This window comes from Engraulis encrasicolus, chromosome 12 (genome assembly GCF_034702125.1).
Source record: "Engraulis encrasicolus isolate BLACKSEA-1 chromosome 12, IST_EnEncr_1.0, whole genome shotgun sequence".
In the NCBI taxonomy this organism is placed as follows: domain Eukaryota; kingdom Metazoa; phylum Chordata; class Actinopteri; order Clupeiformes; family Engraulidae; genus Engraulis; species Engraulis encrasicolus.
The window spans coordinates 27679192-27692700 of record NC_085868.1 but is presented as its reverse complement, the minus strand read 5'-3'; the positions used below and the strand labels follow the sequence as shown (position 1 = coordinate 27692700).

At 45.6% G+C, this 13509-nt stretch overlaps 1 protein-coding gene across 1 annotated transcript in view; it reads right to left on the bottom strand.

The window, feature by feature from the left end:
- pla2r1 (phospholipase A2 receptor 1) overlaps positions 1-13509 on the bottom strand; it is an 89984-nt gene that overhangs the window by 73237 nt on the left and 3238 nt on the right. The window contains exons 2-5 of the mRNA XM_063212026.1: positions 6242-6664; positions 5038-5211; positions 2403-2567; positions 1891-2004 (exon numbers count right to left, since the gene is read on the bottom strand). Coding sequence (XP_063068096.1) covers positions 1891-2004; positions 2403-2567; positions 5038-5211; positions 6242-6664 — 876 coding nt within the window. The remainder of the gene's footprint in view (positions 1-1890; positions 2005-2402; positions 2568-5037; positions 5212-6241; positions 6665-13509) is intronic.

Genomic DNA, 13509 nt, shown 5'->3' with positions numbered 1-13509 from the left:
GGCTTATGTGGTTAAAATGTTAAATTGTGGTAGTTGCTGACGCCACAATGCCGATTGGCCAGCATGGGGGTGGGGGGCACCGCTGCGGGGGAATACAGGTGTTACAGGTGAAGTGTTTATGCTTGAAGTGTGATGGATTTCATTAAAGCCAGGCTCAAAATACACAATTTAGTTGGCCCTATTCTCAATATTTAATTAGCTACGGGAGTTACAGGGATTTTAACATCATTTACGAAATGTATAAATAATTACACTTGGCATAGGACTAACATTTGAAAATGACCTAAAAAGTACTTTATACAAACAGTAATGTAAACCCAGAGATAGGCCCAACACCGGAATCCTAGTCTCGTGCTCTGCTCCTTAAACTCTGGACTGTAGAAAACATTTCATTTTAGTTCCTAATTTACCAAGTTTCCGTATTATGATGGGATCTCAGTCGTAGATCTCCCTAATCCCAGGATAATTGTGTGATTGCACTCAATTAATATAAACTGTTCTTATTATGAATATTCCAACAATATCGGTTAAGTCTGAGTCCAGCTGTCAAGGGTTTTATATCCATTTACTTGTAGAACTGATTTGCATGCGGCCGACTAGTTTCTTTATGCATGTCCATCCCATATGAGAGACGTCTAGAATAAATCAGAGGTTAAGGTTGCTGGAAGGTACCATACTTATGAGATCCTAAGCCCCATACACTTTACCCCTATTCGACTGCAATAGGAGGCGAGAGGTGTATGTCAAGAGCTACACCCATACAGATCTGATCACCCCGCTTAAGTTCCAGTTTACAATAACATGTTTTTATCCTAAGTAGACACCATTGACACTCGGGCTGACCCGAAGTTTAGCGTCCCACTCCACATGGAGAAATGTCCTTGGAGCTGCTACGTTTCGACAGTACAATAACCTTATGAAGGAATAAACGGGATCTACAACGAAATATAGATCAATGAAAGTTTTATTACAAGACAAATCTAATTCTACGACAAAGTACAATTTGAAAGAAAGTCAATGCGTACCTGAACAAGAGGAAAGGCTACACGAACGAGAGATTCGCGGAGGATCTGGATACAGATAAAACCTGATAGAATTCATATTTCCCCCGTCTTAAATGAATATTTACCACGTGGGTCACCTTGGCCAGGTAGCCAATAGGCTGCGACTATTCATTTGGGCTGGGCTACTGTAACCCAGAGGGGTTGGGCAAATGCCCGACTCTTCATTCATTCCTATGATTCTAAATCTTTAATAAATCATCTACGACCATTTTCAACACCAATACCTTGTCACCACCCGAAATATGACCATCAGATTGATACCAAACACTTCATAGCAATTTTCAACATGTCATAGTAAGCATTTAAATCACACATCTCGGATCTGGCGGGAACTCTGTAAGGTGAGCTTTGAACATCTGGCCGGCTGACCAGAGGTGTGCGCGGAACACACCCTAGAGGGGGGTGCGCGCTGAAATCAGCTGGAGAGCGCGCGGGAACGCACTGGCCCGGAGGTTCCGTGGATTATCACGCCTGGAGGTGCGCAAATGGAACAGGTGGCCAGGGTCTCCGAGCGATTACTCGAAGGGGGGTACTCACTCACACAGTACTTTTGAGATCTCGATGTAAGATATGCAAAGTTTATCTCCGAGGTGAGAAGATAGCATAGAGGAGCCAAAACAATGGTGATAGATTACACACAAAAGGCATTGAAATAAAGAGAAGAAACGCAAACAAATGTTAATATCGCGCCCCTGAGCCACCAGCGCTGTGAATTCAGCGCTTCTTCGTCAGGGCCCATATGGGGGGATGTTACAGTAATATGAATTCCTTCATAATGAGAATAAATATACCCTACAGAAAAGTAGAACAATGAGGTCATGCCTACTTGAGAAAAGGTCGATCAGAGTGAGGGGGGATCCGTCGGACCACTGCCACCCCCCTTCCTTCCCCAGATGGTTCAGTCCAGTCCACACCATCACCCCAACATCAGCAAGTCTGTCTGCAAATCAAACATGGGAATCATCAACACATACTGCATGCAGACTTACACAGATATCTTCTGAGGTACGCATAGAAATCAACTACATACTTCTGAGGAAACATTACTACACACACACAGACGCGCGCGCGGACACACACATTCCCGGCCATGCACACATACACACACACACGACACACCCTCTGCTCTCCCCCCTCAAACATACACTTTGTTGATGTATTTCTGAAATGCCACTGACGCTAAGCACGTGTCTCTCAGCTCTACAGAAACCCCTGAGCTTGTGTGCGTATGTGTGTCTGTGCGTGCATGCCTGTGTGTATGCGTGTGCTTGTGTGTGTGTATGTTCGTGCGGCCGTGCGTGCGTGTGTGCATGTGTAAATGTGTATCCAGCAGCGTACCCTTGATGTAGTTCTGTTCGGCGAGGCTGGTGACGCTCAGCAGGTGTCCCCCCTGTGCTCTACAGGAGGCGTGGGCCTGGATCCAGCTGACGAAGGTGTAGAGGTTGAGCTGGTAGCAGGCCTTCAACTCATGGCTGGTCTCCCACAGCCCGTCGCAACCCGACGCTGAAGGGACACAACGCAAGGCAAGGCAAGGCATGTTTATTTTTGTATAGCGTGTTTCATATCAATGTGCGTCACAAAAAATAAAAGTGAAAAACATGAAAAAAACAAGAAAATGTTGAGAACGGGAAACAATGAATATTAAAATATTAAAAAAAAGACATTCATATTTGGAATCAAAGAAGATTAAAAGCAGTAAAGTCAAAAAAAGAATTAGTATCAAAGAAAATACTAATCAGTATCACTAACAGAGACAGAGAGGCGGAAACCATGGGTACAGTCCATTATCCGAGCTCCCGTCCTCCACTTGGAAATGTGGACAAGCGCTTTGCCGACACCCCGCCTCAGTGGAGAAAACAATGTTTCCACGCTGTCAGCTCAGGCACGACAACTTTTAGGGCACATTTCCCCATTCAACGTCCCAATTGAGACCTTGGAATTGCGCTTGTGCCAGATATTGAGTTCAACTTTTATCGTCAATGATAACTTGCAACGTCATCACGAGGCCAGAACCACCAGGGAGGACGGTGAGTTTGGATAATGTTTAATAAATGTACCCCACGGATCATGTTCAGCTGGTAGCAATGTGTAAAAGTGGGGCAACCAAAGCAATTTCACCGGGGACAAATGGGGGGTGGGGAGATGGCTATCAGAATAGACTGCTATCCATCATGCACAGCAAAAGGCAAATAATACTACATTTATTTGTGTTTTACATTAGCAGACATATATATATATATATATATATATATATATATATATATATATATATATAAAGTCGATTTTTTGGGGGGTCTTTTTCGACTTTATTTCGACAGGACAGTCTGAGAGGTGGACAGGAAGCAAATTGGGAGAGAGACGGGCAGGGGTCGGGAATCGAACTCGGGTCAGTCGCATGGCAGTCGAGTGCCCTACCGGTTGGCCACGGCAGGGCCAGCAGGCATAATTAGTTCATAAGCTCCGGGAAGGTTTGAAACTCCATACTGGACTATGATATTATGTCAAAAGTTCTGCTGCTGCTGGTACCAGTATGCTTCCAATCAGCTAGCATGATTCAAAGCAGCTAGTATGTTTCAAAGCAGCTAGTATGTTTCAAAGCAGCTAGCATGTTTCAAAGAAATTGCACAACATTACTGTTTTTTGTATCAAGTCCATTTTGGAGTGCTACCAGGAACTTAGTGAAAAGTTTGTAGATGGTGCTCTTTGTTGACAGACTTAGTTCATTTTAAAAGTTGTAGAATACCAAGGCACTCATCTTCTTTGTAGTTAAAATGCCTTTATTTCAATGGGCAAAACATAATTGAAACACTTTGGCGCTTTTTGGCATGAAGCCTTCGTCAGGAAGTGTTTGAATTATGTTACGCCAGTTAACATAAAGGCATTTTAACTACAAAGAAGATGAGTGCCTTGGTATCCTACACCTATTACTGTTGTTTTGCTGCAGACAAAACAGAGGAAGCGCTGCACTGTATATTGCAGCATGCATGTCACCAGCAGAAGTGATACATTAAGGTTTCAGGAAGTGGCTTAACAGATAAAACAGAAGTCTATAACGGAGCGTAACATTTGCAAGAGCACATTATTAGATCCCCTAATTGTGTAACAATCTTCTCCAAATGTCCAAACCACATCACATCGCGACTTCCAGCCAGCGGATGTTGTTGACTTCCAGTGTATTATAGTTTACAAGTCAACAAAGCTCCAAGGGCAGTTCTAAAAGGATGTTTTGGAGTACGCTCCGAAACCACTACTAGAACACTAAATATAGCTAATACAACACAGAGTCGCAACAGAATGACGCCATACCAGAAGACTCTGTCTCTGATCTGAGTTAAAGCAGTATCTTTTCCTTCAAGATGTCTCTTCAATTTATCTCTATAAGGGTTTGTGGTAACAAAAGAAAGAAGCCGAACCAGAAGCCTGATTAATCTGAATTAAAGCAATAACGTTTTCGAAATGTACTCTATTTGTGGTTGGCTATCCTATTTGTGGTTGGCTATACTAAAGAGACCAGCCTAGGACCAAATGTAGTCTAAAAACGACGGTTAACATAGCCTCTTACTGCAGATGGGGTCACCTACAGGCCTACACACACATTTCACGCAGTCTGATCACCAAACACCAGGTCTTAATGGCAGGTCAAAACAGGGCCAAGGTCTGTACACACGCACACACATGTACTGTAGGATTTTAGGATTGCGTATGTGTGCGTATGTGTGTGTGAGTATGAATACGTGTGTGTTTTTTGTACCTGGGTTTGGGCAGAAGCCCCACTTCTCGTGTGTAAGTGTGTGTGTGTGTATGTGTGTGTGTGAATGTGTGTGTGTGTTTTATACCTGGGTTTGGGCATAAGCCCCACTTCTCGTGTGTAAGTGTGTGTGTTTGTGTGTGTGTGTGTGTGTGTGTGTGTGTGTGTGTGTGTGTGTGTGTGTGTGTGTGTGTGTGTGAGTATGAATACGTGTGTGTTGTGCACCTGGGTTTGGGCAGAAGCCCCACTTCTCGTCCTGGTCGTATCGGCTGGTGGTGGCGCACCACAGCCTCTGGTCCTCGCGGCCCTCGCTGGTGCACTCCGAGTACCACTTGTAGTTGTACTTAAAGGGCAGCGCACACGGCATCCCGTGGGCATTACCCAGCAGCGTGTGGATCTCTGGGCACACACACACACACGCGCGCACGCACACACACAAGCATATGCACACGCATATGCACACGCACACACGCACACACACGCATACACACACGCACACACACACACACACACACACACACACACACACACACACACACACACACACACACACACAATGTTTATAAACAGGAGGTGGTCAAAGCTATCTCTCTCTCACACACCCACACACACATGTGCAAACACACGTGCACACACACACACATACACACACTTACGGCTGTGATACATGTACGTAAATTTCACCCGCTCTCAACCTGCTCGCTCGCCTCGCGTGGTGACGTAGCATCGTTTCCCGGTCAAATTAGCTTAGCTTAGCAAATGCTGTGGTCAAACAACCATCTCTCTTCAATCACAAACACTGTATGTACAAATTAAAATGATGAAACGGGAGCGAATACATTGGTCACCTTAACCCAAGTGTCATTTATTTTAAAACCATCTGTAAAAAACGATCAGCAGATTTGACACCACCGAAATCAAAACAGCCTCCATTTTTAAACATCCCAGTACTGCTGGTGACGCACATGACGTCATGGCGTTGAAAGCTCTCCCATTGGTTAACGCTTCGCGGTGCCGCTACATTTTTCAGCCAAGCTCAACTTTCTCGCCTCGCTCGCCCACCGCCCGCCACCCTCGCTTCCCTACGTCACCACCCCTCGCCTCGCTACGGAAAATAATGGAACGCCACGCTTCTACCGCTTTGGAAGCGCCCATGTATCACAGGCGTTAGAACCACCCCCCATCCCCACAAACACACACACACTCAGACCCCCCCCCCAAACACACACACACACACACACACTCAGAACCAGCCCCCCCCCAAACACACACACACACACACACACACACACACACACACACACACACACACACACACACACACACACACACACACACACACACACACACACACACACACACACACACACACACACACACACACACACACACAGAGACAGGCAGACAGACACTACTCTCTCTCACTCACCTTCGTAGGGATGTGCGCAGGGCCCTTCTCCCGACGTCAGGTACCGCCTCCACTCCGCGTAGGACGACCTCTTGACAGTCAGCCGCCCCCCGCCGCCGTCCAGGGCGACGCCCAGCTTCAGCTGCAGCGCGCCGTACAGCATGTTCCCGTTGCAGCGCCACCACATGGTGCGGAGGGGCGAGTCGCACTCGAAGGCCCCCAGCGGCTGGGCGGCGTGGCTGGTGTTGAGGCCCAGGCACAGGCTGCTGCCCAGGTTGAAGAGGCGGTGCCGGGAGACCCACTTCCACAGCATGGCCTGCGTGGGCCGCCCGCAGTCCGTCAGGTACAGGCCCCCCATGGGCGAGGAGGCCGAGGGGTCCAGGGTTACGCACTGCTGCTGCTGGGCACCCGGCCGTACGATCTCCAGGATGAACGCACCTTTACCTGGGGGGGGGGGGGGGGGGACACAGACATAAACATATACACAGGGGCTATAAATTAAGTTTTATCATCAACACTAGACAAATTGGCCAAAAATACACTCACTATCAGTCAAAGTGGCTCGTAAGCTTTCTTTTCTACCAGCTTAACTGAATTTTAACCAACATTTGGACGGTTTGCTGGTGTTAATTTAGAGCCCTGAAACTACATACCTTTACCTGGCAGTGTTTCCCATAAACCCATGTCTTAAACAAACTGCTGTTAAAGTAGGCAGACACCACGCTATTCTGCCCTTCTACCCTTCTCATAAATAATGCGTACTGTTCTGTGAGTGGTCAACTCAGTTGTAGTCTCTGATAAGATTTAACTACCATAGTACTACAATAATATGACACTACACCAAGTCTTAAGAAATATATTACGACTTGGTCACTGCCATGCTGTCACAGCAAATTTATAACATACTGTAGGCCATGCAGGGGCGCCGCCAGAAATTTTGGGCCCTATGAAAGATTCAAATATTGGGCCCCCTTAAGGGCCCCTGTCAGTGCTGTTAGTGCTTGGGCTCTTAAAATCTGTAACACTCCCCCCAACCCCCAGCGGCACCCATGAGGCCATGTCTTAAGATTTGAAAGAAATGCTCAAGTACCAAACACAATGTTAACTGAGGCACAAACGCACAACAGTTCGCCTCCAGTATTTTTTTGCGGGTTTTTTTTCTGTTATTGTTTTGCTGTAGTGCCATGATTGTGCTAGTGCATGCCAGGGATAGTTGGCCTTGTAGAGGAAAGGCATGTCTGTGAACCGCAAGAATAATGACAGCGGGACAAGAGAAAGAGAGACAGACGCACAAAGAAGGAAAAAGAGGACAGAACAAGACGATCAAACAAGCTGACAGGGACGTATGGGTATTGTGTTACAGATCACCGTAAATTGGCTTACGTTACGGATTGCATCCAGAGCAAAACATTGGACTTCACATGGGACTTCAAAAGGCTGAGAGATGTTATATATTGTATTTTATTCTAACATCCTCAAAGCCAGCTCATTCTAACTCACTACAAGGGAAGCCAACAGGGGGTTACAAAGAGGTCCCGGGCCCAAAGAGTTGTCCCGAGCCCAGGGAGAGAGAGGGGGGGGGGGCAAATTTGGGTCCTCATTACAATGTAGGTATTGGATCGGGAGTCCTTTCAAATTTCTTTGATTGTCACCGGCCCGGGGAAAGCTGTCAGCGGTCCTGCTGACTACAAACCCTGAGGCCAGGCACAGGAGGAGAATGAGTGGTATGACTAGTCTGGCTATTGCGACTTCAAAGCCCTGCAAGCATTTGGTCTGGCCTACTTGTGTTGTCAACCCATCTCTCCGAGTGAGATGCAGTTTGCATTCATGATGCTACTGAGTGAAGCTACTAATTGATAAGACCACCTGCTAGCTGATCTAGTGTGTTAACGTGTGTGTCTTAACCTGTTAAAACACGGCATTATAAATTTGTTGTTTACCAGAATGCCAATAACTGAGTCATACTGCATTACTAAAGGCACTGTGTTCTGCCATAATAGTGTAATACAATGGTAATTAACCTTTCAATGATTATTACAGCGTGCCTCAGATGGTACGGCATGCATTGTGGGACTACACACGCCCCAGCTGTTGGAAGGCAATACTCAAAATGTATTGGTCCCCTATCCCATTGGAATTTGAAATATTATAGATAGCACGAGTAACCAGAAGAGATAGATATTGTAATGTTGTAGATAGTGAAAGTGGCACAACTTTGCATGAGCTGGCCCAGCCAATGGTAAGACCTTTTAGAATTTAGATTTCCTGAATTTCCCCTCGGGGATCAATAAAGTTACTCTACTTACTTTACTCTACAAACACATGCGAAGTGGAAAAGCTCTCACGCTGACACTATTGCCTGTTTTTTGTTCTTCGAAGTTTTTAATCGGATGCTGAATCCCATATAGTAAAGTAGAGGAAATGAAGAAGTAAAGTAAAAGTAAGTTAAGAAGAACAAATGTTGCTTATCTCTTCATTAATCATTTACCTGATTACTAGCAATCACACTCCTTCATCGCCATGCCCCTCTCCACTCTCCCTTCACTCACCACAGGGCCAGTTCTAGTCATCTTGGTGCCCTAGCCGAGCACCCACTTTTATATTTGTGCATTTAGAAATTGCCATCTGTAAACATAGCGCCATACATCTGATCGAACACAGCTGATCTGCGTCGTATAATCATTATCAACGTGTTAAGTGTAAAGAGTTGTTTTTGTTTGACATTCTAACTCTGTGGGACATTTTGGGCATTGTTGGCGCCCCCAAGACATTTGGTGCCCTAGGCGACTGCCTGGTGTGCCTGTGCCTAGCGCCGGCCCTGACCCACCACACCAGCTGCCCCTCACTTCCTCATAAACCATCCAGCTGTGGGACTAGTGTGTCTCCCTGCCAAGTGCCTTGTGTATTTAAAGGTCTGGTTTTCAGTTTCTCTCTGTCCGATCATTTGAAAACTTGTTCCTGCTACCTGTTCACTGGCATTTTTCCTGATCACGAACACATGCCCATTGCCCGCGCACGCACGCACACGCGCACGCACACAAACCTTCCTGTTTCCCGTCTCCTTCCTTAATACTCAATAAACTGTGAAATGTGACACATTTGTGGTCCTCGTCTGTCTGATGCATGACAGCTGTACGGAATAAGAGACCACCATGTGGGTCATTCCACGCCAAATCAACAAGAGCCCGCCCGCTTAGGTCTCAAAAAATTCAGAAAATATTACCAAGTGTACCCATGGTACTTAAGAGAAACACTGTAAATTTATTTGAATGTAAGATGTATACTCTCCGTGTTACAGCCAATTTTACTGGGGGAGGGGGGTGCCCATTTTGTTCACACTCTTTTTTTTGTCAAAGTTCACAAGCCAGTAGCTCAAGAACTAAACCATGTAGGAAGCTCAAATTTGGCATGCTGGTACATAGATAGGACTAGTTTGTTGCTAAACTGTCAGTTTTGGTCTGTATGATCCTGCATCGTCATAGCATTCCCTCAAAGATGATACAAATTGTACTGGAGTTTTTGGCTGTGCTCTGTTTAGGCCTTCAGAAGACATATTTCTGCCCAACATAGCCTCTTGATATTTTTCCCTTGTAGAGACAAGTAGGAACACTCTCATAAAAAGCTATAAATAGAAAGGAAACCCCATCAGTGTTTGACCAGAAGACCTCACAAGTCTGACAAATAATTTTGGGTGTCATTTTCAGAGCTCCAGAACCCCTTGTGGGATTGTCCACAGATTTTTATTTTATTTTTTTCTTCATTCTCCATGAATTCTTCTTTTTAAAAATGCCAATGAGACTTGTCTTATGTGATGTTTTCTTGTTTAATTTCCAACCTGAACATAGGAAACCTGCACATTGAGAGCAATATGTTTTCTATGCGTTTCTTCCGCTGCCATCTGCTGGTCAAAAAAAGTAACAACATGACTCTTTGTGCCTGACCTACTGTCTCTTTTGGTGTGCGAACCTGCTCCCACATTGAACGCTCCTGAAATCATTGAAATTGAAAGGGATACCTGCACCCCTGCACAGGGACTCTTGGGTGATCATGGCTGGGCAAAATTTGCATTTGATTATTTAGTCTTTACATTAAATGTTATCGAAATCATGTTGCTCTCTTTTTGCATTTTGCCCATGTTCAGGGTGGAAATTAAAAATGAAAACATCACATAAGACAAGTCTCATTGGCATTTTTAAAAAGAAGACTTCATGGAGAATGAAGAAAAAAATAAAATAAAAATCTATGGACAATCCCACAAGGTGTTCTGGTGCTCTGAAAATGACACCCAAAATGATTTGTCAGACTTGTGAGGTCTTCTGGTCAAACACTGATGGGGTTTCCTTTCTATTTATAGATTTTTATGAGAGTGTTTCTACTTGTATCTACAAGGGGAAAAAATCATGAGGCTATGTTGGGCACAAATATGTCTTCTGAAGGCCTAAACAGAGCACAGCCAAAAACTCCAGTACAATTTGTATCATCTTTGAGGGAATGCTATGACGATGCAGGATCATACAGACCAAAACTGACATTTTTGCAACAAACTATCTATGTACCAGCATGCCAAATTTGAGCTTCCTACATGGTTTAGTTCTTGAGCTACGGGCTTGTGAACTTTGACAAAAAAAAGAGTGTGAACAAAATGGGCACCCCCCTCCCCCAGTGAAATTGGCTGTAACATGGAGAGTATACATCTTACATTCAAATAAAGTAACAGTGTTTCTCTTAAGTACCATGGGTACACTCAGTAATATTTTCAGAATTTTTTGAGACCTAAGTGCGCGGGCTCTTGTTGATTTGGCGTGGAATGACCCATGTGCGGGTGCGGTGGCTGAATAAGCTGCCGGACCATTACTCTGTGGACCCAGGTTCGATTCCAACACGAAGCCATGTCACGAGTCTTACCCTCTCTCTTTCCCACTCAGGGGCAGAGCCATAGATGGTGCAAGCAGGGCATTTGCCCCTGGGCCCAGGACCCTCCTGTAATAGTGGTGGGGGCCCTATTATGACCTTGGCAGTCATTATGGGGAGCCCTATCAGTGTATTGTGCTGGGGCCCTTTGTGCATATGTTCCGCCACTGCTCCCACTCATTCCCTGTTGTGCTCTCTCACTGTCCTATCCTAAATAAAGGCAAAAAAAGCCCAACAAAACATCTTAAAAAAACAAAAACCACCTTGTAGATATTAAAATGCAGTGTGCGTATTCACATTGTACAAGCCATTAAGCAAACAAGAGAGCAAGTGTGATTCTGAGAGCAGATGGCAGAGAGAAACAGTCTGCCACTGTGTGTGTGTGAATGAGAGGACATATCTTTAAGACTGCCACTGTGTGTGTGAATGAGAGGACATATCTTTAAGACTGCCACTGTTGTGTGTTTCTGAATGAGGGGACATATCTGAAGATATTGACACCACCTTCCCCTCCACCAGACACAAGAGGACAGAAAGAGGTGGGGATGTGGGTGGGGGTGGGGGGCGGACCTTAAGATATGGACACCATTATCTCCTCCACCAGAGCGAAGAAAAAGGACAGAAAAAGGAGTCTCTTCTCTTAATGGTGCCGGTCAGGCTAATATTCCTCTCCCTCCCTCCTTCAGTGGAATCAACCCCACGGAAACTAGGGAGCTATCGATCTAACTATCTGCACAGGTGAAGAGGCACGGAAAATAGGGCCTGGAAAAGAACAAAACCCTGACGCCTGAGCTGAACTAAGCTGACCATTCAGACTGTGGGAAAAAAAAGATGTCCACCCAATCACCCATCCAACCCCCATCCCATCCCTGTTCTCTGTTGGCGAGTGTGTATGTGGTACACGGGAATCCGTATGGTGTGTGTGTGTGTGTGTGTGTGTGTGTGTGTGTGTGTGTGTGTGTGTGTGTGTGTGTGTGTGTGTGTGTGTGTGTGTGTGTGTGTGTGTGTGTGTGTGCGTGCGTGCGTGCGTGCGTGCGTGTGCGAGCATGCATGCAAACATACGTAGTGTAGGCTTATGTGGATGGTGTATGTGCAATATGTGCAAGCCATTTCCCGGCTATGAGTATGATGCCTGCCTGTCTGAATGTATGTGCATGCCAGAATGCCTGTGCATAGTCTGTGTGTGTGTGAGTGCGTGCATGCATCCGTGCGTGTGTGTGTGCGTCTGTGTGTGTATACATGCAGGTATGTGTATGTCTGCCTGGCTACGTCCTATCTAAGAGGAGCATCACTCCCCTATTGAAAGTCACTGGAGTGATGGGGGGCGTGTGTGCATGTGTGTGCGTGTGTGTGCATGTGTGTTTGTGCGTGTGTGTGTGTGTGTGTGCGCGAGCACGTGTGCGTGCGCGTACGTGTACGTATGTGTGTGTGTGTGTGTGTGTGTGTGTGTGTGTGTGTGTGTGTGTGTGCGTGTGTATGTTTGTGTGTGTGCGTGTGCGTGAGTGTGTGCGTATATGTGTGTGTGTGTGTGTGCGTGTGTGTGTGTGCATGCGCGCGTGCATGTGTGTGAAATGGTGTAGGGGCTAACCCTTCTGCGCTGTCATAATGGCTAAGAGAGCGACAGAAAGATTGGGATCCCGGCTCCTGTTACACCGCAGCAAAACGGAGCGTAATATTTCAGAGCGGCCGAGGACGGGGGTCTTTTGTTGGGCCTGTCCACAATGGAGGGGAAGGAGGGAAAGAAAGAACAAGGGAGATAAAACAGAGAGGTGAAGGAAGAAGGGAAAGGAGGAAAAAGAAAGCTACCGCAGGTAACTAAATAGGTAGGCAGAATAGAAAGGCAGCAGCGCAACTGTTGATAGTTTTCAATCCAAACTCAAGACAAAGCTGTTGTCAGATGCTTTCCCTTAGCTGATGATGATTTACTTTAGATTTTAATTTCTTTTTAGATTCTTTTTAGATTTTAATTTAATTTTAATTTCCTTTGATTCTGTTATTATTACTGCTTTTCTTATATCCTTTCCCCTTTTTCTCATTCTGATGCCTTTCTTTCCTCTATTTCATTTGCTGTTGTTCATTTACTTTTATTGTTTGTGAAGCATATTGAATTGCATCTGTGTATGAAATGCGCTCGGCTACACAAATAAAATTGCCTTGCCTTAAAAGGGTTCAGAAGTACACAGTCACTCCCTCACAAGGAGTCACAAATACATGCATAAGCAGACACATACTTGCACACACACACACGCACGCACGCATTCTCTCACACACAACACACACACTCACACACACACACACAGAAGCAGACACAGCTGCCGAAAGCCGACTTCAAAGCAGACCCATGTGTCTTGTGTCCGTCTGTGAAGCCGGAGCCATAT